Genomic DNA, 22934 nt, shown 5'->3' on the forward strand with positions numbered 1-22934 from the left:
CCTAATCTTTTTCTTCTCTGTCAAATGTCTACCAGAGCTTGTACCAGTGCCCTAAACATGCCAAAAACTTCACGCCATCTTGTATATGATCATAAACATTAAGCTTATAATTTTCTGCAGTCATGATGCGGCTGATACAATGCAGTATGTATTTTAGCTAGAATAAAAGCCTACAGAGAAATTAAAACAACAAGGTAATAAGCAGCCTTCAATCAATCAGCAAATAGAAGACTGGCTCCATGTCAGCTTATTAAGTTGTTTGCCTCAACAAAATCTGACGTAACCCCCATATTCGTGGCTTAAACCTACAATGAACTTATTCTACCTCCTGGAAGCCAGACCAATTAAACCATAGTATGAAAAAAAAAACACCTTCAAATAGAACATAAAAAAACGTGTTGTTGCCAAAGTGGCTCATTTGTAATTTCACACGTGAGAAAGAATGGTTGCCTCAAATGCGTGACTGCATGTGGAGAGGTTACCTGATCTACTAAAGTGGGCCCATGTGCCAGAGAGTTGTTATAATAACCCTAAACCTCACAGCAATTTCACACTGGCGGCTATAAGCAAGTTCTTTATCATCCTACTTGTATGCAGCACAGACAGAATGAGCTTGGATGGTTTGCTATGTTGCACTGCGTGTTAACTGTGGGAGAATGATCTATGATTCACTAAGCTGCAGAGACCAAAGATCACATTTCACTATCGCAAGGGAAACCATTATACCATGACCACAGACACAAAGACAGTCATACCAGCAGTATCTGGGAGAGGAAAACACAGTTGTCAGGGCTAGTTCTCACAATATTTTTGTAACGTTACCTATTTGGTTTCTGTTTTAGAAGATTTTTACCCAGTTTTCTAGTTGGTTTCATGCACCGTAGTTATGGCCTCGGCATACCCAAATTATGTGCTAAATATGCAGACAAAACAAAGGAGTGAACAATATTGCATTTTTATGCTTTGTGTGTGGTACTGTTGCCATTAGCTGACCCAGGCTTTGTTATTATATTGCAAAGAATTCTGCCTCCCTTAGGAGACTATTTAGAAGCAGAGGGCAATCACTCACAGCAGCAGTCTGGCTGTGCAGCTACTGTGTTCTGCAAAACATGAGAAACTTCCTCTTTCTGTGTGCATGTTCGAAAGGAAGGCATCAGTAAGAGGTTCCCTCTCCCTGAGCGGCCGGGGAAAGTAGACCCTCTTGAGTGCCTCTTGGCTTCCCCACCTCCCTTGTGAGCCAATAACACAGTCAGACAGAGGGAGACAAACACAAACATTCATGCTCACACACACACACACACACACACACACACACACGCTCAGACACACAGTGAGGTTTCTCCTCTGGAGGGGAACATAAACAGGGTTGTCTGTCTGCAAGCGGAGAGCTAGTTCTCATGACATCACCACCCAGCAGGAATGCTCTGCTCTGCCCTGTCAAAACCCCTCCACTGGCCAGCAACTTGCGAACGCACATACGCAAAAACACATGTTGAATTATTTATGCACGTCCACATTTTCACAGGGAAATGTACAAGATACACAACAAGCAACTAAATGGCATTTTGAGCTATTTTCTCTCCACTGCCTTTTTTATTTATTTGCGGTTGTTTTTCCTTTCTTACTTCTTACAGACACCTTCTTCCACTTCATTTCATCCCTTATCTTTATCACACTGTTTTTGCTCTTTCCTCCCGATAATTTCTCTGCCTTGTATCTGTATTGCCAGAGCTATCTGTATGAGAGAAATAAGAGAGAAATAAGAGAAATAAGAAAGAAGCAATTATTACAACCTGCAAAAAGAGAACAAACTATATCACCTAAAAAAAACTTTTTTTTGTGTGTGTGTGTGTGTGTGTGTGTGTGTGTGTGTGTATGGGTGGGGGAGACATGGGAAATTACGCACTAGTTCATTGTATTGGTGTTTGGAGGAAAAGCCCTATTGAAGCTTTCCCTCCTTCCTTCTCACCTCTCTTCCTCCCCATGTAACTCCTCCCTTTTCCATCCCTCCATCACTTCCTGCCTCATTTTTCCCTTTCTAGTCATTCCTTCCCCATCTCCCCCTTCTACTGTCCCTTTCTTACTCCACCTCCTTGCTTCCCTTTTTGCCTCACAACCTGTCACTGTCACTTTTTTCTTGCAGTTTCTCCCGCTTTGCTTTTTTCTCCACCAGTTTCTCTCAGGCTTTTGGGGAAAGCAGGGACAGGAAGCAGCTTGGCTCTCAGACAATGGAACACATCAAAAAGCAGCACCAGCCTCACCAACTTCTCTCTCTCTCACACACACACACACACACACACACACACACACACACACACAGCAGGACAAACAGGACATTCCAGCTGCCGGCTGCACCGGATTCCTAATCTGAAACGGAGAGGGAGACTGGGAGTGGAGCGGAGCAGGGAGGCCGGGTGAGAACCAAGGGTGAGAGAGAGCAGGGGAGATGGAGAGTGAGACGGTCAGGCAAAGGACAAGAAAGAGAAATAGATACAAATACAGTGAGGGAGTAACATTATATTTTACATACATTTTCAGAAGCAAAACATAAAAAAGAAACCTAAGAAGATAAAGCCCAACTAAGAATTTTGTGTATAAAATTACTAAAGTGTCACTTTAACATCCATATTCACATACAACTGTATCATTGTATGTGAAACAGGGCATTTATGTAGTATACAAAAAGTAGGATAAGCAGATTATGTGATATGGAGAACTTATCATGGTATATCAGATATCAGTGTTTGGTAGTTTAAGCTCATTGTTTTGTTTGACATTTTTGGTTGATTTAAAAAAAGTATTTTTAAATAATCTCTCTGTGTTAAAGGGCATTGTTGTATTGATGTGTTTTCAACAATCCCCATATAGGCACCAAAAACCAACAATGAACTGCATCTACATATGGATATTGTCTGTATACCTTCCTCATGCGTTTGTATTTAATATTGTCCTATATAATAAATAGGGATGAGAAACATGGGAAAATACTGCCATAGACAGAACTTGTATCATATGATTGACTATACACACACACAAAAAGAGCCACAAATAAGCAAGACAACAACCAATACACAAAAGCACTTACTCTGCTTTTGCAGAGCCAAGAGAAACCTCAGCAGAATTTGTCTGGTGACTGTGTGAATTTAAAGTTGCTCACACCCATACAGACACATATTAAGCATGTACCCGCACACACAGGTGTCATCAGAATGCTATGCTATCCTGGGGCCAACTTGACTGTGGGAAAAGCGAGCAGGCATGATTTCTTAGAGACCAGATGCTTGGTGAGTGATGGTTCATCTCCTTCCTTATCTAGCTGTGTGTGAGCTTGTATCTGCTATTGTGTCTGCTCAGACAGACATGAGAATCAACTTCAAAATGAGTCAGGGACACTAAAGACACGTTTCACAGGTTGAAAGCTGCAGATTTTTATGTGACCCCTTGTCTCTCTCTCTCTCTCTCTCTCTCTCTCTCTCTCTCTTACACACTCACACACACACACATATACAAAAGGCAGTATATTTAAGTTCAATAGGCAATCACAGCTGTGCTATTACAGAGACTGAGCAGTGTAAAAGTCATGCAGCTCAAATATGAATCTCATTACCTGAAAAATTACATTTTGTAAACACAGGGAGTCTTAAACAGAAAAAAGTGTAATGTCCTGTATTTTGTATTCCAACTTAAAGCTACAGGGTGCAACTTGACCTAATGCTAAATTGGTACTTGAAATCAGTCCTCTCTGCTCTGCCCAGCTCTCCCTCTCACTAGTCTGATCTCAGCTTTGCTTTGCTCTTTACACTCCGCTACTCTCTGCACACCCCTTCACGCTAGAAATCATTGCTTTTCTTTTATTGGTCAGTAGGGTAACAGCCTTTCTCAAACCAAATATCTCTACATTGCTGCCAGTGCTGCTTAGCGAGTCTGTTCCATGGAAGGGTTTACATATGCTTATTATACATATATAATATGGCTCTTTTAATGACATCATTTAACAACTGCCCAGGTTAAACTTTCTGATCAAGCTGTCATAATTTATATACAACAAATCAAAATACTGTTATGATTACTAACTTTAAGCATAGTGCCCAACTCCAATAATGCATTAACAATAAATCTAAACCCTAAGCATCATATCAAAAGTAAAAGAGATGTAACTTTGCACAAGATTCTGAACCTCTGTTTCCTTTATCAGTGATTCTTTAATGAATCTAGTGTGTTCTAGGGGAAGCACACAAGAATTATTACACAAATAATGACTCAGTGCATTAAAATCTCATTCCACCGAAGAAGTCATCTCTACAGTAAACCCTACCCTGTGAGCAGTTAAGTGGAACTCTAATATTTGCGGTCATGTCTTGCTCAGTCATTCATAAATTCACACACTGCCGTGTCAGAACCATTGTCACAGCTTTTCCTGAGGTTCCTGAGACTGACAGAAAGACACACAGCATGTAGTCCTTCAGACAAAAAAACTAATTCACACAAACGGACTGCTCATAAGTTACAAAACTGCACACATTAACAATGTGAAAGAGTAAACGTAGGTAAACTGTGAGCAACGCATTCTCTCACTGAGCGTTTGTGTGTTCACATTTAGCACTTTTTCAAACTATATGTGTGTGTGTCTGTGTGTACAAGTAACAGGAGACACAGAGCCCTCGCCACACACAGTGGGAAATATTTGGGATGGTTTCCCTTGGAATGTCTTGGCGTGCCTATGGAATGCCCCCCTACCCACCACCTCCTCCTCGCCTCTCTTGCTGTAGCTCCCCTCTTGTCTCTGTTGAGGGGAGCGAATGGGAAAATGGCAGGACACACAAATTTGACCCCTGGTTTACTACCACAAAAAACACTTTATGCACAGGTGAGGCCACAATGATCACGCACAATTAAAAACACATTCCTGCAGGTAAAATTGTGATAGTGTATGATTGGATTCCTTCACTGATGTAGGACACTGTGTATATTTTTGGTTATCAATAAAAGCAATGTGCATGTGTGTTTGAAAATGACCGGTGGGCAAAAATAAGATGCAATGATATAATAACTCTTAAGGTGTGCTATGTTTAACCCATGTACATCCTGACAGTGATATTCATCAGTCTATATTCATCCATACACTAAAGCATGCACAGGTACACACATACACACGCAGCCAGTGAAGGGTAACTTTTAACATGCCTAAACCTCTCACATTCCTCTTATTCTCAGCCCACGGCTCTCTTTGTAGATCAAAGGGTAGACAACAAGTCCGTCTATCTTCTTGCCCTCCTCCTCCATTTCCTTTAATTTCTCCTTTCTCATGCACTCTCTTCCTCTCACTATTTCTCAGTTTGCACACAAACCAATTATTTCAGATTTTTATCTTACACAACCTTCTAACATGACATCAACAACCCTGTTGCTTTGTTTCTCATCATCTCAGATTTATGAACTCATTCCCATTTTCTTTTTTTACCTCACCGCCATCACTTCTGTTCTCACTTCTCTCTCTCCCTCACTCCCCTTTTCCTCTCCCTAACCCTTCTTGTCTACCCACCCCTCCCTCTCATGGTGTGGCAGTTCCTGTTGCTCTTGTTTTCACTTCCCCAGTAGTCTGGTGCGTGGGAACCAGCGTTTCGGCTGCAACAGTATCTCTGACTCAGTTTAAGTGTGTATCTGAATCTGTAATAATAGAGTCTTTTTGCTCTCAAGTGCTATTTCTGTTTGTAAAAGGACCTGAGGTGACTGTGTGCATGTGTCAAAATGTGTATGTGTATCTATGTATCTATCTTTATATGTGTGAGTGTGTGTGTTTGGTTGGTTTCATGTCTAACTCTCAGGTAATCTCTGCTATCTCTACATGACTATAAAAGGCTGATATGGGGCATCTGATTGGACAGCACAAGCTAACGGAAATTTGTGTTAATGTATGTTTGTGTGTAGAAAGTAGAACCAAAGCAAGCATTAGTGGTTGGGATAGGATATAACTGAGTAAACCAATAGACCAATTGGACCGGCCCCACCGTCCTATCCCATCTCTTGCAATAATCCACAGAGGAGAAAATCTAGCACAGGATGTACTTCCTACATCAGCAGGGGCTACAATTGACCATCAGGATGGCAGAAAAGATCGATGGTGCTGATCTGCCAATTATCCAGGACCTGTTCAACTCCAGCATGAGTTGAACAGGATTTTAGAGGCATAGGATTATGCCTCTATCACTTAGGCCTATTGATACAAAGAGACAAACCTTAACCTTTTCCATGTTAAATTTTCACTCAAATGTATACAAGCCTTTGGTTAATATTTTTTCGTTTTCTTTGTCTTCTTTACTTCTTTTGCCTCATGACATTCAAGATTGGTGTAATTGCAGGAGGGAGAAATACAGACAAAGACAGAGAATCTAACCCATCCATTGCTAATCAGAAAGCTTTACAATCAGATAACAAAGGGTTCATTTCTCCTGGGTGGGCTGTTGAGCAGCCTCCAGGGTGAAGCTTCCTCTCGTACTCACTTACATGTATAAAAGTATACACCTCTAAACATAAATCATGTTCCTCTTATCTGGTATTAACTATTCTACTTTAACCATGTCACTATTTAAACAAAAAATGATATGATTGATTGAAAAAGTAAGCTGTTTGTCATTTACATTCATTCTTACAGTAACAGATGGTTGCATCCTGGTTGAAATTGTAAAATAATCACCTACATACGGGGGCAAATGTTTAGGCATATATACAACCCCAGTTCAAAAAAATCCGGGACGATGTGTAAAACGTAAATAAAAACACAATGCAAAGATTTGCAAATCTCATCAACCCATATTTTGTTCACAATAGAAAATAAACAACAAATTGGATGTTGAAACTGAGCCATTTTACCATTTCATGGAAAATATTAGCTCATTTTGAATTTGATGGCAGCGATACATTTAAAAAACTTTTAACAACTACCTATAAATGTCTGGGAAGTGAGGAGACCAGTTGCTGAGTTTTAGGAGAGGAGAACGGGGGCAACAAAATGCTAGAAAAGCAATTGCTCCAAATAAAAAAGCAAAAGGACAGGATTTGACAACTAATTAGGGTAATTGGCAACAGGTCACTAACATGACTGGGAATAAAAGGAGCATTTTAGAGAGAACCTCTCGAATGTAAAGATTGACAGAGGTTCAATCTGCGACAAACTGCATCTAACAATAGCTAAACAATTTCAAATGTTCCTCATTATAAAATTGCAAAGATTTTGAAGATCCCACCATCTACAGTATATAATATCATAATATCATAATCATCATCATAATATCATAATAAAAATTCAGAATCGGGAGGAATCTATGTGCGCAAGGGACAAGGCCGTAGGTCAAAACCGGAAGTGAATGATCTCTGCCTTCAGGCAGCACTGCATTTAAAACAGGCAGGATTCTCAACTAGACTGAATGGGCTCAGGAACACTTCCAGAAATCAGTTTCTGTAAGCACAGTTCACTGTGGAATCCACAAATGTGATTTAAAGCTGTATAATGCAAAGAAGAAGCAATATGTGAACATAGTCCAGATTTAGAATCGTCTTAGGCAAAATGGAAAACTGTTCTGTGGTCAAATGAATAAAATTTTGAAATTCTTTTCAGAAAGCATGGATGTCGTGTGCTGTGGACTAAAGAGAACTGGGACCATCCAGCTTGTTATCAGTGGACAGTTCAAAAGCCTGCATCTCTGATAGTATGGGGGTGCATTATTTACTATGACGTGGGCAGTTTACACATCTGGAAAGACACCATCAAGGCTGAAAAGTACATAGAGGGTTTAGAGCAATATATGCTCCAATCCAGACAAAGTCTCTTTCAGGGAAGGCCTTACTTATTTCAGCAAGACAATGCTAAGCCACATACTGCATCCATTACAACAGTATGGCTTTGCAGGAGAAGAGTCTGGGAGCTGAACTGCCCTGCCTGCAGTCCAGACCTTTCACGATTAGAAAACATTTGACACATCATAAAACAAAAAATCCAGCAACAAAGGACCAGGAGTGTTGAGCAGTTAGAATCATGCATTAGAACAAGAAACTCCAGCAAGTGTTTTCCTTACTTCCCAGAAAATAACAGACAGTTGTTAAAGGTTTTTTGACATGTGTTGCTGCCATCAAAGTAAAAATGAGCTAATATTTTACATGAAATGGTAAAATGTATCAGTTTCAACTGATATGTTGTTTATTCTTTACTGTGAATAAAATACAGATTGATGAGAATTGCAAATCATTGCATTCTATTTTTATTTACATTTCACACATCATCCCAACTTGTTTTGAATTTGGGTTGTAAAATGCTGGGAAACATCTAAGGCTGAGCTGTTACCAGTGATGTAACACACTAAATTATTTTAGCGATTACATTTGGTCTCTTTATGACCATAATATATTAAAGTCACTTCAGCAGTGCCCAATAAACAAGGAAGGCAGGTGGAAAAATATTTGACCACTGGTCATTATAGAAATCCTTGGTGTGTTTCAGTGTGACATCATTAAATCAACATGACTGAAGACAGCATTAAAGTGGTCATGATTTTAAAACATTTTAGCAAACAAATGCACCCACAAACACAGTCATTATAGCTAAGGCAAGTTTTCCCAAACAGTCTTCTAAAGGCCAGGTTCGGTAAATGCAACAGTGAATGATAGCAACTGCCTAACAAACACTGTTATGGTTCACAAGTTTCCTAGTAGTTAAACTACCGTTGAATTGCTTGCAATGTAATGCATGATGATTTTTTTTAATTTCTACTTCCTCACTTTCAACTGCTTTTCTCATTCATCTGTCTATGTATCCCACCACATGTAAAAGTCCAGGTTGTGGTAGCAGCAATCTAAGCAATGTAATCCAGACAACCTTATTTCTAGCTGATGATTTTGCTGAGGGGCCCTAAGGCATTCCCTGGCCAGAGAGGACATGTAGTCCCTCTAGCATCTCCAAGTTCTGACTCCAAGGTTTCCTCCCAGTTAAATAAGACCAGACTATCTTTACAACGAGGCACCCAGGATGTTTACTAATAGATAAACGGCTTTCGGCTTGTCCCTTAAGGGTTCACCACATCGGAACGTTTTTCCGCATGTTAATTATTCATGACTTTTTACGCCGGATGCCCTTCCTGCCACAACCCTCCCATTTTTTTTATCCTGGCTCAAGACCGTCACCAAGGCTGCCCCTGGTGGGTGGGTAGGGCCACACCTGGTGGGATGGGATTTGAACCCGCTGCCTTCAGCATCCAACCACTGAGCCAGCAGGCCCCCTTCAGAATGCATACTAATTAGATACCAAAAATGCATTAACTGGCTGGTTACCTTCACTTTGAACAGCAGTTGAGCAGTTCGGTCTTGATCTCTTTCCAGCTGTCTGAGTTTCTCATCATTTAAATAAAGGGGACCCTATTTGAAACTCTGGCCTCTTTTTTGGGCATTATCACAAATAACAACACTCGGAACTGCTAATGCGTTAATCTCATGTGTAAACAAAAGCCCAAAACTTGATAACAAAGAGGTTAAACTTCTTTCTCTTCTTACCTGTGCTGCACCATTGACAACACACTAAATATTATATATCCTCTGAAGTACTGTAAAGAGGTTTTAAACCCTCTTTCTTTGTTTTCCCTTATCATATATTTATGTCTTTATGTCTTAGGAATGCAACCAGTTCAGTAGTATTTCAAAATGACATACATTTGCTGGAATATACTTGTTGCTTTTACGTCTTACTGACATAGACATGCTTTTTCCACATTAGCCAATAAAATCCCTGTGCATACGAACATCAACTATCCATACACCATAAATGTAGTCAGTGGTGGGTAAAATGTTCAAATTACTGTGCTTATCGTATTTATGCAATTTACTTCTGTCACATCAGCTGTCTTTCATCTTAATCCTTTCTCAGTTTTAATTGATTTTGTCATTTGCTCTGGACATATCATCACCTACCTATCATCTCTGTCCTGACTATCTATATGTGTATGCCATTGAAAGACACACAGAACTCAGCCAGCCTGCTCTCCTACCTGGCAGCGGCTGAATATATCGCTGGGAGTGGCCTGGACATTGAAGTATCTGAGGACTCGAACAGCCTGGTCTCTGGCCTTTTCTGAACAGTCTAGAGACAGACAGCGACCCTCACCCACCTGAGACCGCAACTATAAAAGTGGAAAGACAAAGGCATGAAATGCAAATAAGCAAACAAGAACTTGTGCAAAATCATCAAAAAATTTTAGCTTTGAACTTTGCATTAGCTAGCACTTACACTTTGGTATGGTTGCCCACATGTGAGTATGACACGGCCTTCAGCTTGTGCTAACTGACAAAGCAACACATAAAACAAAAGAACACTTGATGTAAATTCACTGCATTAGTAGTACTCTTCTTTTTGGAATTTCTATATATTCTCACTCCATACAAACCCACCTTTGCCGCTACTCTGTGATCATCAGTGTTCTCCAACATGACCACATCGACTCCTAAACAGCGCAGGTACCTCCCGAGTCCCTGCAGCATGTTGTCACATACCACCCGCAACTGCTGGGGGGGCAGAGGGGGGTAGTCTTCTATGGGCTTCTCATCACACAGAAGGCCCTTCTGTGTGTATGAGTGAGGGGGACTGAGCCTTTGAGCTCCCTGACATTCCTAAACGGACAGAGATGATAATGTGATACTTAACCGATCCCCACAGGGGGATTTTCTTTTCACTTGCACCACAGTGGAGGGAGGTCAAAGCAAAGGGTGAGCTATACAACTGCTCCCCTGGAGCTAACAGGAGCTGCTGAAGAGTCCTAGTCAAACACGCATTGTCCCACCATGCATGGTGGATGCTTGGGCTATTTGGTTAAAAGTATTCCTGTGGAATCTAAAAAATAATTACAACACACTTCATTCTTGTTAGTAATAGATAATAAACCAATAAACTTACCACTGTTGCAAATGAAACATGTCTGGTCAGTTCAATAATAAGGCAAGCAGAAAATAAATTCTGGATTGTACTTTTTCTTATCTATCAATAATATTGCCCATTTTTGATTATAAGCTGTCTGACATATTTCTAAAAAAGAAAAATGACATGTAAATTTATAACGTCAATAATGTCAACTGCAAAAAAATACATCAATTGACCCCTGACCTCTTTGCTAAAGGCCTGTTTCCCTTTGTTGGCTTGGCTTGGTTTGTCCTTCTTGTGTCCGCTCTTTTCTGACTGACCTGAGGAGATGCTGCACAGGTCAGCGGGTAGGCCAAAGTATGCTGGGTTGCTGGAGAGGATTGAGTAAACATCCAGCAAACAGTATGCATCTGCCACTAGAATGTATTTAAGTAACAAGACAGAAAAATTGAGAGGAAAAAGGAGGTGAAGTTACTTGTTTGCAGTTAGTCAGAAGATAACAAAATAATCTTTGATATTCTATAGAGAAAATTACAGAGACCATCTGTTTCCTTTTCATTGTTTTTCTGTGCATGCACAATAGCTTTACCTGCATATCTAATTTGGCTGATGCGCAGTGGACGTTTCTCCCAGTTGGACATCTGCTCTGTCTTGTCCAGGGGCCTTCCCAAGACCTGTTGTACCAGCAGACTGAGGCCTTTCTCTGTAGAGTCATCTCTAACCAGCACTTCTTTTGGGACATTGTAAGTCTTGCTGACTTTGCTACGCTGGATCTAGATGTAATAGTACAGGCCATGATGTTAAAAGTGCTGAATGTTTCTCCACTAAACACCTGCTTCCATAGTTGCAATTACAGCAACTTTATGAACTTCAAATTATTTAGATTCTAACAGTGCAAGGATCCAGACAATACATTGCTGAACGTTAAAACAGTCCTTCTGATCTTATGCCTTGGCACAACATCCTGAACTGGATATTCCTTGGGATTTAAAAAAAAAAAAAATGTCTTGAATTCCTCAGAACCTGCAACATTAAGCATACTCCAGCAGATGGTGGACATTATAAGTTACTGGCACATGGTGCCATTTTCACATTCCTATCCCTCCTAAAGAAAGTGAGTTTAGTGAGCTGAACCAATATTATACATTTCCAAACATTAACCTGATGAATGAAAATATGTGTAAAATGAGAAACAAAGCTATTGCCAAGCAATGTGTTTGTTTTTTGCATTAACTTTTTTATTACAAGGCACCACTTTAAATCAGAACCTGAATTTTGTCAGACATCCCTACTAATAAAGAAAGTAAAACATTACACACCTACCTATTAAAAAAAGAATAAGTTATAAGTATTCTTGCTATGAGACCAACTGTCGAATTCAATTTAGATCCCATACATGTAAAGTAATTTATAGATAATGCTACCTTTTGGTGTATACTAAGAAGATCAAGCACCCCCTCCATCTTCAATGGCTCCTCTAAAAACTGATGCCAAGTGGCCGAGAGACACTTGAGATCCCCTGCCATACCATAACCTGAACAGTAATAAAATGAGAACAGTGAGGGACACAGGTGCCAACAGAAACACCACAAAATAAATTAATTTAACCTTTATCAAGACTGCTGCCTACCAATTTTTAGGACATTTCTTTCAGAAAACAGGCTCCGGATGAAATTGATAGTATCTGGGTGTTGACAGAACCTGTTCACGCTGAGGTCCAATAAGAAAACTTCATCAAAAACTGCAAGCTGTATCAGGGCAACTTGCTGAGTAGAATTACAGCCAAAAGTAGGCTGCCACTCCATGTCAAATCCTACTATACCACCTTCCTAAAAAAGTAATAGGAGAGAAATCGATAAGATAACAACAACTCGTAAATTATTTTAACTAATAAAATGATAAACTATAGATGCTTCCATTAGAAACCTCTGTGCCTGCCATCCACTATAAAGATTAGTGACACAAATGCTTTTGTCAAACTTTTTTCCTTTTGTTAACCTTTACATTTCTGTACCTTGAGGACAATGTTTCTACATTTCTGGAGAGCTTCTGGCGTGTCCACAAAGTGGACCTTGTCTTTGGTCAGTGGCACCTGATAGAACTTCTGACAATGAGAATGAGATGGGATCCACTCATCAGTTTGTGCTGAATCGCTCAGGTCTATCTGTCTGAGCAGAGATGAGATTTGTGTGTGTTTGGGCCCATTAAATGATGACATGGGCAGATAAAAAAATACATTTAAAAAAATCACAAAATAAGTAACACAATGAGAATGGATACAACAGTGCATTAATGTTGGCAGAAAAATCACAATCAGAGGACCCAAGCGGTAATCAGTGTCATTAAGTTTCAAATTGGTAACAGCTTTAACTGACAGAGTTAGCCTAATGTTTTAGATGACACAATCAATGAAGGTAGTTGATTTATACCCAGAACAAAATATCTGTTTTGTAACACAGTGTTGTTATTTTAAACAAAAATGGATCTCCTTGTTGCACTTAAAGAGATAAAAGTGAGGGTGCAAGTAGTCTACTTCCTAAAAAATAAGTATGGCTTGTACATACAATAAGTTTTGTATGTAATGTAAATGTAAATTTTTGCCCAACTCACTGTAGATGAAGGGGTAGAGTTTGCTGCGTTTCCCATACACCAAAGGGTAGTCGATGTCTGGGGATTTTGTATCTCACTGACCACTGAGAGACTTTCCGAAGATTACAGTACTTCACCAACATCTCCACCAACTGGATTTGCAGCTCAAGGTCATCTGCCACCACATACTATGGACAAATAACAAACACACACTAGTTTTGTTACACTTGTTGTATATCTTCTTTATGTAATATACATATGTATGAGCAGACAAAGTACAATGTATCTCTACATGTTGTTATAAGCATCTAAGACTCATAACATACCTGTACGTGGTCAATCCAATTCTCCTCTGTCATGCTTTTCTGAAAGAAAAAAAAAGAACTACAGGTAGAAAAATAGAAACAAAATTTATAAAGCATTTTTAAAATTTTTGTCCTTTCAGGTTATACTGCGAGTTCAGGGTCACCATAGCGAATCATTTATATATAATTGTATATAATTACTAGTATTGATTCCTAGAAGCTCAGTCATCAGTGGTAAAATGTCCTTCCAGAGATGCCAGCCAGAGATGCTTGTTTAAACCATTAGAGAGCTCTTTGTATTTCTTTTTCTATGTACATCCCACTAACGCTGTAAGATAAGTCTGCTCTCCTCTTTTACCTACATTGTGTAATATCCATTAAACTCATAAGGCCTACTGTAAATCAGAAATCAGTTAAGCTAAAGTTAAGAGTAAAATATATAAATTAAAAAGGCAACCATATTGGTCAGTATAGGAATAACCAATACATTAGTTTGCAAACTTTCTTTGACTGAAGAAACTAAAACTGAACTAATGAATTTACTAAAGAAATCTGTCAAGAATCTCCAATTTGCCTAACAAATGTGTTGAAATTATCTCAAGCATCAAATTATAAAAACAATTATGTCATAAAAATAGGGTAAAATGAAGGAGTATCGTTGTAGAAAAACAATGTCACTGATAAATAGCCTACTACTTTACCTGGTATATTTATATAAAATAATCTTTACTAAAATTTGAAAGTCCCTTCACTTACTTCCACAAACCTCTTGTACATAAGGAAACGTAAAGAGTCCAACCTCCTCTTGTGCATAGCATTGGGACACAGTGCTGTGTAAAAAGATGAGATCACAATTATTTCTCAAGAGAGAGAGGCCAGTACTTACACATGCGCAGTAACACACCTTGATTAATTTTAAATTTCTCCACAAGTCGTAGGATATGTTTGGTGAGGATTTTGGGCTGTATCTGGGCCATGCAGTGTTTGGACAGAGAGAGGTAAGGAAACCTCCTGTGAAAAAAAAAACATACAACCATATGGTTTATCAAACAAATGCATCAAATAGGTGCCATAGGTTGCAACACATTCACACATGCTACATACTTGCTTATCTCTTCCACACGGAAGCTGGGGTGGCACCAGGAGTCTAGCAGTGTAACCAGTTGTTGTTCTAGGTGACTGTGGCCTGTAACAAAGGATTCTGCAAGAGAAAGCTTACCCTGCAAGATTAGTGGTACACACACCTAAAGAAAAAAAATAAAAATAATAATTTGGTTAAGTTTTTTAGAAAGTAAAACAAGACAATTTAATATCTAACGTACACAAAAAGATGTAGAGACAAATATGTTAATAAATATGTCTTACCTCCTCCATATTTAGTTCTTTCTGTAACTTCAGCTTCATGCTGATTATTGCTGCCTGTGGAAGGAAGATTTCACTTTTTTAAACATTATCAAAAATCTATCAGCAACTACTAAATTGTTAATATAAAAAGACATTCACTTCTTTGTAGCACTTGAGGGCCTGCAACTTCAAAATGTGCAGTCGGAGTATGGCTGGATCTAGGGAAGTGAGTTGGTAGATGTTTATAAGGCTCTCTACAAAGCTAGACTGGGTATCTGTTAGCAAGCTTAGAGCCCGACGCTGAAGTGCCACTGCTTGCTGCTCTGAGAGTGAGCTTAGGTTCACCTGATGGAGAAACATAAGTGATGGGAGAGGGGAAATTTTTATATATTTGGAAAATAACATATATGGTAGCTTCAAAACAAGAACAACTATGAAAATAGAAATAAACAATTTTCAGATTAGTGGAACTCTACTCTGGCTGTTATACTAATTGCATAAAAGGAAAATTACTGGGAGGTCAGTGTTAGAGCTATCCATGTGTTTTAGTATTTTTAACACCTGATCATCAAAATCACTTTCACATTCATATTGGAGGTTATTTATTAACAAAACATACCTGTAACATACCTGTTATTACAAATATAGAAAGTGTGAGGATTGCTATGCATGTGACACTGCTAAAGGTGAATCTGGCTGGACTATTAAAGTAGAAGTGTAAGTCTAAGACAGCTGTGCTTTTGAACCACTATTGCATTTTTTTTACTTGCCTCTTGGATGAATCTCTCATACCTGTGGATGTTCTTTCAACCATATCTGGTAATCCATAAGAACATTATGGCCAAGGGTGTGACTCCTACCCTTCTGTTTGCCAGGACAGCTCTCCAGGATTGTTAGCAATCCCTCCAGAGGCATAGACAGCTTTGAAAATCCCTGGAGGGATGCCAGATGTAGCTGTAATGGGACAGAAATTATAATGTGAAAGATTTATTATCGTTTTCTCTTGTTTTTTAAGGTAGCTTAATTTAAATTTAAATCTGCTGTTAGTGCAGAAATCAAATTACAACTACATAGCCATTGTATAGCAGCAAAAATACACACAATCTTTGCAGCATGTAGGTAATGTAAAAAGGAAACCTTTTTTGTTGAGAGTAAGACACTGTAGTTGTAGTTGGAAACACTGACAGCACTTTTGCCTACCATCACTTATATTTGTAAATTGAATGTAAATTATTACTTTCTCAATATTTTTGACATTTAATGTCTTAGTGATTGAAGAGAGACCTACCTTTTTGAGAAAAAAATACTTTAATGCAACACTGAACCAGCTGCAGAATTTACAATAACATCATGTTTTTCACTTTTCTATCTAGTCATTTATCATCAAAAAATGAGGTAAAATCTTGATAAAATGATGTCAGTCTTTAAATCCGATAGACATGTTTGTGATGCATTTTGGGTCACAGATTAAGAGTGCAAACTTTGGCATTAAGGACTCCCTACACAAGAAAATTGCTTTAATGTAACAATGACCCACACTATGTCTTAATTTTGAAAACAGATGTCATCCACTCAATATCCTCCTCATACAGATCTCAAGTTTATTCTGTGCAAGGCAAATTCCTTTCTTCCTACTGACAGACACTCTGGTTTCCTCATTAACCCACACAGAGACGACAGACACACATACACAACCTTAATTTAAACATACTGGCATCCAAGCATTTTCTCTAATGTTCCTTCGTGTGCAACCTTGCATCTCTCTATCTCTGTTAGTACACATGTACACATGCACAGCCACAATATATTGTTGTGGATTTGACAAATGCAGTGGAAGCGACTCTCACCGTCTGCAGATCCTTCCGGTTCCATAGCTCAAAGAGCTGGTCTCTCAGCATGATAGGGTCAAGACCTAAGAAGGATCATATACACAGATAGATAAGGTGGGATTTCACTCTGACCTTTGACCTCTTTGAAAATGTCAAAGATTCAAACCTACTGGCTTTTAACTATTTCAGTTTTTGACTGTTTGAGACATTTGGAAACAATTTGTTTAAGGAAACAAACAAGTCGTATATCCTCCAGATCTAAACTTCTGTAAAGAAGTGCTTAGGTTACCTACAACTAGCATATCACAATTAATATTGCTTATCCCCCAATGACTTCTCCCATGCTGCAATGAGCTTTACCTCTCTCTGTTTAAATACAAATTTGGTGCAGGAAATATATCTCCATTGTTCAATTGCAATTACTCTTAAAATTTGGCCATGTCATGTTAATTAACTGTAAATTTGTGGCCAAACTGTAAAACACCTTGTTTGTATCCAAACAATTGTAGATAGTTAGCCATAGAGTTAAATATTATTTCTTTTACAAGCATAGCAGAGCAGCCATGACATGGGATTAACAGCTGAGGCGAGTTGGACCGTCAAGGAACCTGGCTTTATCTCTGCATTCCAGCTAAAACTGCAGCCACAATACTCAACAAATGTAAAGCCCATGGTGGGTCAAAAGTATTCATACATTTGTTTCATCTTTTCTATCTGTCTGTGCATGTGTTTCACTGTGCTGTCCCAAACTCTTCAGCTTCTTACTCTTTTGCTATTCTGTAAGGGCTCCCCCATACCTGCCCCCTTCCTCCCTCCCTCCCTCCCTCCCAGGGCTAGTTTTCCTGTTCTCCTCTCACTCCCTGCAGCAGCCTCTTTCGATTTTGTCTCGGATTTCCCCAGGAAAAGGCTATGCTGTGGTCATGGTGTAAAAAAACTCTGCCTTCCTGATGCATAGCCTGGGAAAGGAGACCAAAACGTCTTCCCCTTACTCTATGTTAGCCTATTTCTTAACTCTCTCTCCTGGCCTAAAACTTTCTTTCATGTTGCCTCGAAAGCATTAGCTTTAGTTGTCTGTATTTTTGTGTATTTATCTCCTAGATGCACTGTCACAACACAGAGCTTGTTTTTTTTCAGTCACTCTGCCTCTCTTTAAATCGTTATCCTACCGAATTTCCCAAAATTCCTATTTAAAGTGACACACAAAACTATTGTTCATTTTCATTTTATTTTTGTATTCCAAGTTTCTAAGTTCCCCTTCCTTCCCTGCATTTTTCTTTAGTCTCAGGAACTTCTAAACATAACCTAATAATTCTGCTAAAAAGCGACACAATTATGTCAACTGTGACTCAGTTCAGTCACTTTATTTTAAAAATAATATAAAAATTTTTTTATACGTTTTATACGTTTTTTTAATATGTTTTTTACAAATACACTGGCCAAAAAAATAAAATAAAAAAAGCTTGGAAACACCCACACACTTTTTATACTTTTATTATGTTTTGTTGGTGTTATTCAATTAAATGATGGATCACAAAACACAAAGAATGAACAACAAATACATTTTTAAACATATTTGACCACAAAATAATCGTCAAATAAAATTTGCACGATAAACACTGCATTTAGCTATAGACACAGTGTTTGTGCACACTGGTTTCTCTATTGTTGAATTCAATAATGGGGGCAATTCAGAAGTAGTAAGGCTTTTTTCATGGAAGACACTATAAGTGCGGATCTTCTTGATGCGCACTAGGGCCTTCCACTGCATGTTCTCTCCTGATTGGATCCAGTTACAGCATATCTCTGGAGACTACAGTGTGCACCCTTAAAGGAAATCTTTAATTCTTTGACTAAATCTACTAAATCTTGTGGAGAATAACCTTTCTTTTTAGGGCAAGCAGAGACTGATGAGTCACTAACTATAAGTGAAGGGCCAACTATAAGGTCATATTATTGGTTTACTGGACACTAACATATTTAAAAGATATTTCAACACCTGGGAAGGACATGCACGATCAATTTAGGAACATCTACATTTGAAATTCTGGAAAACTGATCAGCCATGGATTGTCATTAACGAAAGTAAAGTTTAACATGCTAATTTGATTTGACTATTATTCTGTGCTCAAATATGCTTAAAAATGAATTTATTTTTTGTGTGTGATCAATTTACAAGAATTTGATTGAATCAAACCAACAAAAGATATTACAAATACATATGTGTGTAGGTGTTTCCAAAATGTTTTTTTTTTTGCCAGTGCATATGTTCATGCCTGAGTCACTTTCAAATGTATACAATACATGCAGATTCTGTTGCAGACAATACGTAAGTTTAAATCGAAACTGCTTATAAAACCATGTAAGATAAAGTACTCAAAAACTGTACTTATGTAAAAGTACAAATAAACAAACAAAATTTACTCAACTCAAAGTATAAGTACCCACCGACATACATAAATTAAATTTTACTTAAAGGAATAAAAGTAAAAGCACTTGACTATTGTCTCTTTTGTGGACCAATGCTGCTTTACGTTTTGTAGTTTTTTTTGGCAAGGGGGCTCATTATCTAATTAAGGGTAAGAGACATCAATGATGGATTGAAGCTGTTTTAGCTATTTTCTGATTGTTTTTTCAGTTTTATTTCTAAACTGCTCATGTTGTAACATAACATAGCGACAGTAACAGCCTAATAGCTCTGAGATTTCAAGAAGAGAACACTGGTACAACTACTTAAAAAATGCCAAGAGATCTGGAAATAAGCTCAGAATGCAAAGAACAAAAAGCCACAGAAATTCATTGCCAAAACAAAATATGAGAGTAAATGCATGTGGTTCTCTTGTGGCAATATTTTGTTCTTTGCAACTGATTTACTCCAAGTAAACACAGTGGATGGTTGTAACCCAACTGCGCACTAGTGCATGCAGCTTCTTCCTTCAGAAGTAGAAGAGAACAGAAATATTGCTTTGGCAAAATCAATCATATGAATGTGTGAATCAGCAGGGACCAGCTTTGCCCCAGTTCTCAGTACAGTAACACCAAGAACTCACATAGCTCTTTACAGCTGCCCCTTTCTGTGGCATGACACCAAGAAGGAGAGGGAAGCAACGCCAAGTTCAGTTAGGAAAACGTTTGGAGCGCTGGTAGTTATATTGTTTGTTCGACTTTTAAACCACATTCAATGATTACATTTGAGGCACATTTTACAATGGAATCAGCAGCTTTATGTCTGGAAATACACCATTAGTCCGGGGGTCTTCGCTTGTCTGGGCCAAACTCAGCACAACATGCCAAAGAATTAAATTACTGAGTTTACTGAGCTAACTTTAATTACTGCTAATATGTCCAATAAGTCTTAAATTAATTAATTAATGGAATTAACTATGTTAATGGAATTAACTATGTTACCTACCTGCACCTGGATTAATGAAGTGATTCCTGTGTAGCTTGTGATTTGTTTTTAACAAACAAACAAAATGGTTAATTATAACGTGATTGTAACGTGTAATGCAACTTTTGATTAGAATTGTAGTGGAGTAAAAAATAAAAAGAAATATTTGCTCTCAGATGTAGTGGAGTAAAAGTCAAAGCAGGCATAATTAAATATACATACGTAAAGTAGAGATACAGGAAAATTTTACTTAAGTACACTAACAAAGTACTTGTACTACCAACTGGCTTTGAAGTTCGCCTAGACAGTATATAAGGAAGCGACATTTCGTTTTAGCTAGTCTGATTAATGAGGTTAACCCCATTAATAGATACAAATACACAAACAGACATAAAGTGCATGCACTTATTCACCTCAGGGAAGGCATTTTTGTTTTTGTTTTATATCATTGTGAGCATTTGAAATAAGAGAAAATAATATTTTCCTTAAGTGGATTTTAAAGTAATCGTACACTATTTCATTGTCCCACTCTTACAAAACAATAAAAGCCACACTTAAATTTCAGTAAAATTAAACAGAGATTTGATCTACAGCCAGGTCTAACAGTCTGTTGCCAGGCAGCTGCCAAAATAAAGGAAACACAAAGATCAAGTGTCTAAATGGAGCATTTGGTGTCACTACAGCCACCAGAACTACATCAGTGTGACTTGGCAGAGGTTGTGCAAGTGGCTCAACTCCATTGGAAGTATGCCACAAAATTCTTCCACAAGTACTTGTCTTCTTTTCTATTTTATTGTAGGTGCTGGAAACATCCATCAACAGGTGACATTACAGAATCTTTAAAGTGAGGAGAGTACTAGCACTTAGAGATCTGTATTCTCAAAAAAACAAAAAGGTGTTTGAATAGTAAATTACCTCTCCAGAAGTGAACCAGTACATTTCTACACCAGTGTGGTCTAACACACACCTACAGGCTCTGCGGTGTAAAAAAAGATGCAGATGTTTTTTTAAAACCTCATGAGCAAACTGGTGATTCCAAAAAAACATGTACACCATTGATGTCTGTGTGCCAATCATCACACTGGACTAGACCATAATCAATTATGCTTCTATACTAGAAATTTATAGATAATTTGGTATTTAAAGTGTCATACAAACCCATTGCCTCTGGAGTAGAATGGTTCATCTCTGTCCACAGATAGTTGTCTTGTTGTCACTCTATGGATGAAGACCCACAGTGCTACAATTAATAAGTCACCGCAGTAGCTATTGCTATATTATAACATATTTCTATCACAAACTATGGTAGCAGAGTTTCTTTGTAAACATGTTTAACTATTTACCTCATACAGGATCAGTTTTTGCTTCTAATATCATTCAGGCACGCAAGCACAACCAAATACACACACACGCACACGCACACACACGCACACACACACAAACACACACAGAGAAACCTGTGGGAACAACTGCCTGAGAAAGGGCAAGAAGCCAGCTGGCGAGAAAACTTGATTTCAGGCAGAGGATGTTTTTCTAGGCCCAAAGTCTGGTTATATCTCCCTGTCTAAATGTCTGGAGAGGGAGACTTTGGCTTTCAGCACTTTTTCTGGCAACAGCACAGTTTCAGGGGATGGGAATTATAAAAAAAAAATGTATGGCACCTGCAGCCATTTTTCATTTTCCTTTACCTCCATCTAGTGGTTAAAAAGACACAACGAACTTCCCCCTTGGTTTACTTCATGCTGTGTTAGCAAACACTAACGTTAGCTCGTCTGGCCCTGCCAAGTCAAACATCTGTAAACACATTAGTCCGGTTTTATTTTCTCTAGTTTTTTCTATTTTGTGAGCCAACTTAAGGACACAACAGTGTTTGGGGTTTTGCTAATTTAACGTCCCAGCTAGGTAGGGACATACTTAAGCTAGCTAACATACATCAATAAAGCCTAGGTTGTCATGTTGCGCCCTAATTATACAGCGCTACACAGGGAAATGTATTATGTTACAATGCAAATATTGTTTAATTACACTACTATAACCTTGTGTCATGGATACAAATGAACTCACCGTGTGCTACGTTCTTCCAATAAACTACCGTCTAAAAGGCACCTAGCTACTTGTATACTTCTGGTTAGTTTGTGTGGTTCTGTAACGTTAACAGTACGGTGGACCAAATAGTCAAGGAGAACAAGTTTGCCCTGTAACATGCCTCTCAGGCATGTGTGCGTCCACCCTGTAACCCGTAAATCCGGCTTTATTTACCCTAACTTACACGCCATAGGTCCTGAACTATGTTATTCTTGGCGGCAAACAAAAAATGTCTTCAACGCCAGACAGTGGACAGATGGAGCTTTATAAACAGCGGTACACTCACAGTAATAGATGCCTTTAATTCTTAGACTAGGGCAGGCAAAACCCATTTCGCACTATTTGTTTTGAGGGGGAGGCTATCAGATTAGTTCAAAGTGCACTGCCGCCATCTTCTGGTCGAATGACGCAGAATTATGGATTCAACATGAGAGTTCTCCCACTGTTTTATTTCCACGAAAGTCAAGGCTATATGTTACCGTTCCCCTTATGGAAGT

The 22934-nt window shown here is 38.5% G+C and overlaps 1 protein-coding gene across 4 annotated transcripts in view; it reads right to left on the reverse strand.

The window, feature by feature from the left end:
- Positions 1–22571, reverse strand: part of exd3 (exonuclease 3'-5' domain containing 3) — a 35361-nt gene extending 12790 nt beyond the window's left edge. Inside the window, exons 1-21 of one of the 4 annotated variants that reach the window (XM_067483405.1) lie at positions 22417–22571; positions 21511–21570; positions 21268–21328; positions 20374–20407; positions 16983–17047; positions 15928–16089; positions 15295–15480; positions 15157–15210; positions 14896–15035; positions 14696–14802; positions 14548–14621; positions 13813–13851; positions 13508–13674; positions 12912–13065; positions 12528–12726; positions 12322–12431; positions 11487–11670; positions 11141–11313; positions 10432–10650; positions 10271–10324; positions 10032–10163 (exon numbers count right to left, since the gene is read on the reverse strand). In XM_067483405.1, the coding sequence (XP_067339506.1) occupies positions 10032–10163; positions 10271–10324; positions 10432–10650; positions 11141–11313; positions 11487–11670; positions 12322–12431; positions 12528–12726; positions 12912–13065; positions 13508–13674; positions 13813–13851; positions 14548–14621; positions 14696–14802; positions 14896–15035; positions 15157–15210; positions 15295–15480; positions 15928–16089; positions 16983–17047; positions 20374–20407; positions 21268–21328; positions 21511–21570; positions 22417–22556 (2514 nt within the window). In that variant the 5' untranslated portion in view covers positions 22557–22571. Of the gene's footprint in view, positions 1–10031; positions 10164–10270; positions 10325–10431; positions 10651–11140; positions 11314–11486; positions 11671–12321; positions 12432–12527; positions 12727–12911; positions 13066–13507; positions 13675–13812; positions 13852–14547; positions 14622–14695; positions 14803–14895; positions 15036–15156; positions 15211–15294; positions 15481–15927; positions 16090–16982; positions 17048–20373; positions 20408–21267; positions 21329–21510; positions 21573–22416 lie in introns of those variants that run through there. The other 3 variants (XM_067483406.1, XM_067483407.1, XM_067483408.1) reach the window with 3 other exon arrangements.
- Between the last annotated feature and the right edge of the window lie 363 nt (positions 22572–22934).

This window comes from Channa argus, chromosome 18 (assembly GCF_033026475.1).
Source record: "Channa argus isolate prfri chromosome 18, Channa argus male v1.0, whole genome shotgun sequence".
NCBI classification, from domain to species: Eukaryota; Metazoa; Chordata; class Actinopteri; order Anabantiformes; family Channidae; genus Channa; species Channa argus.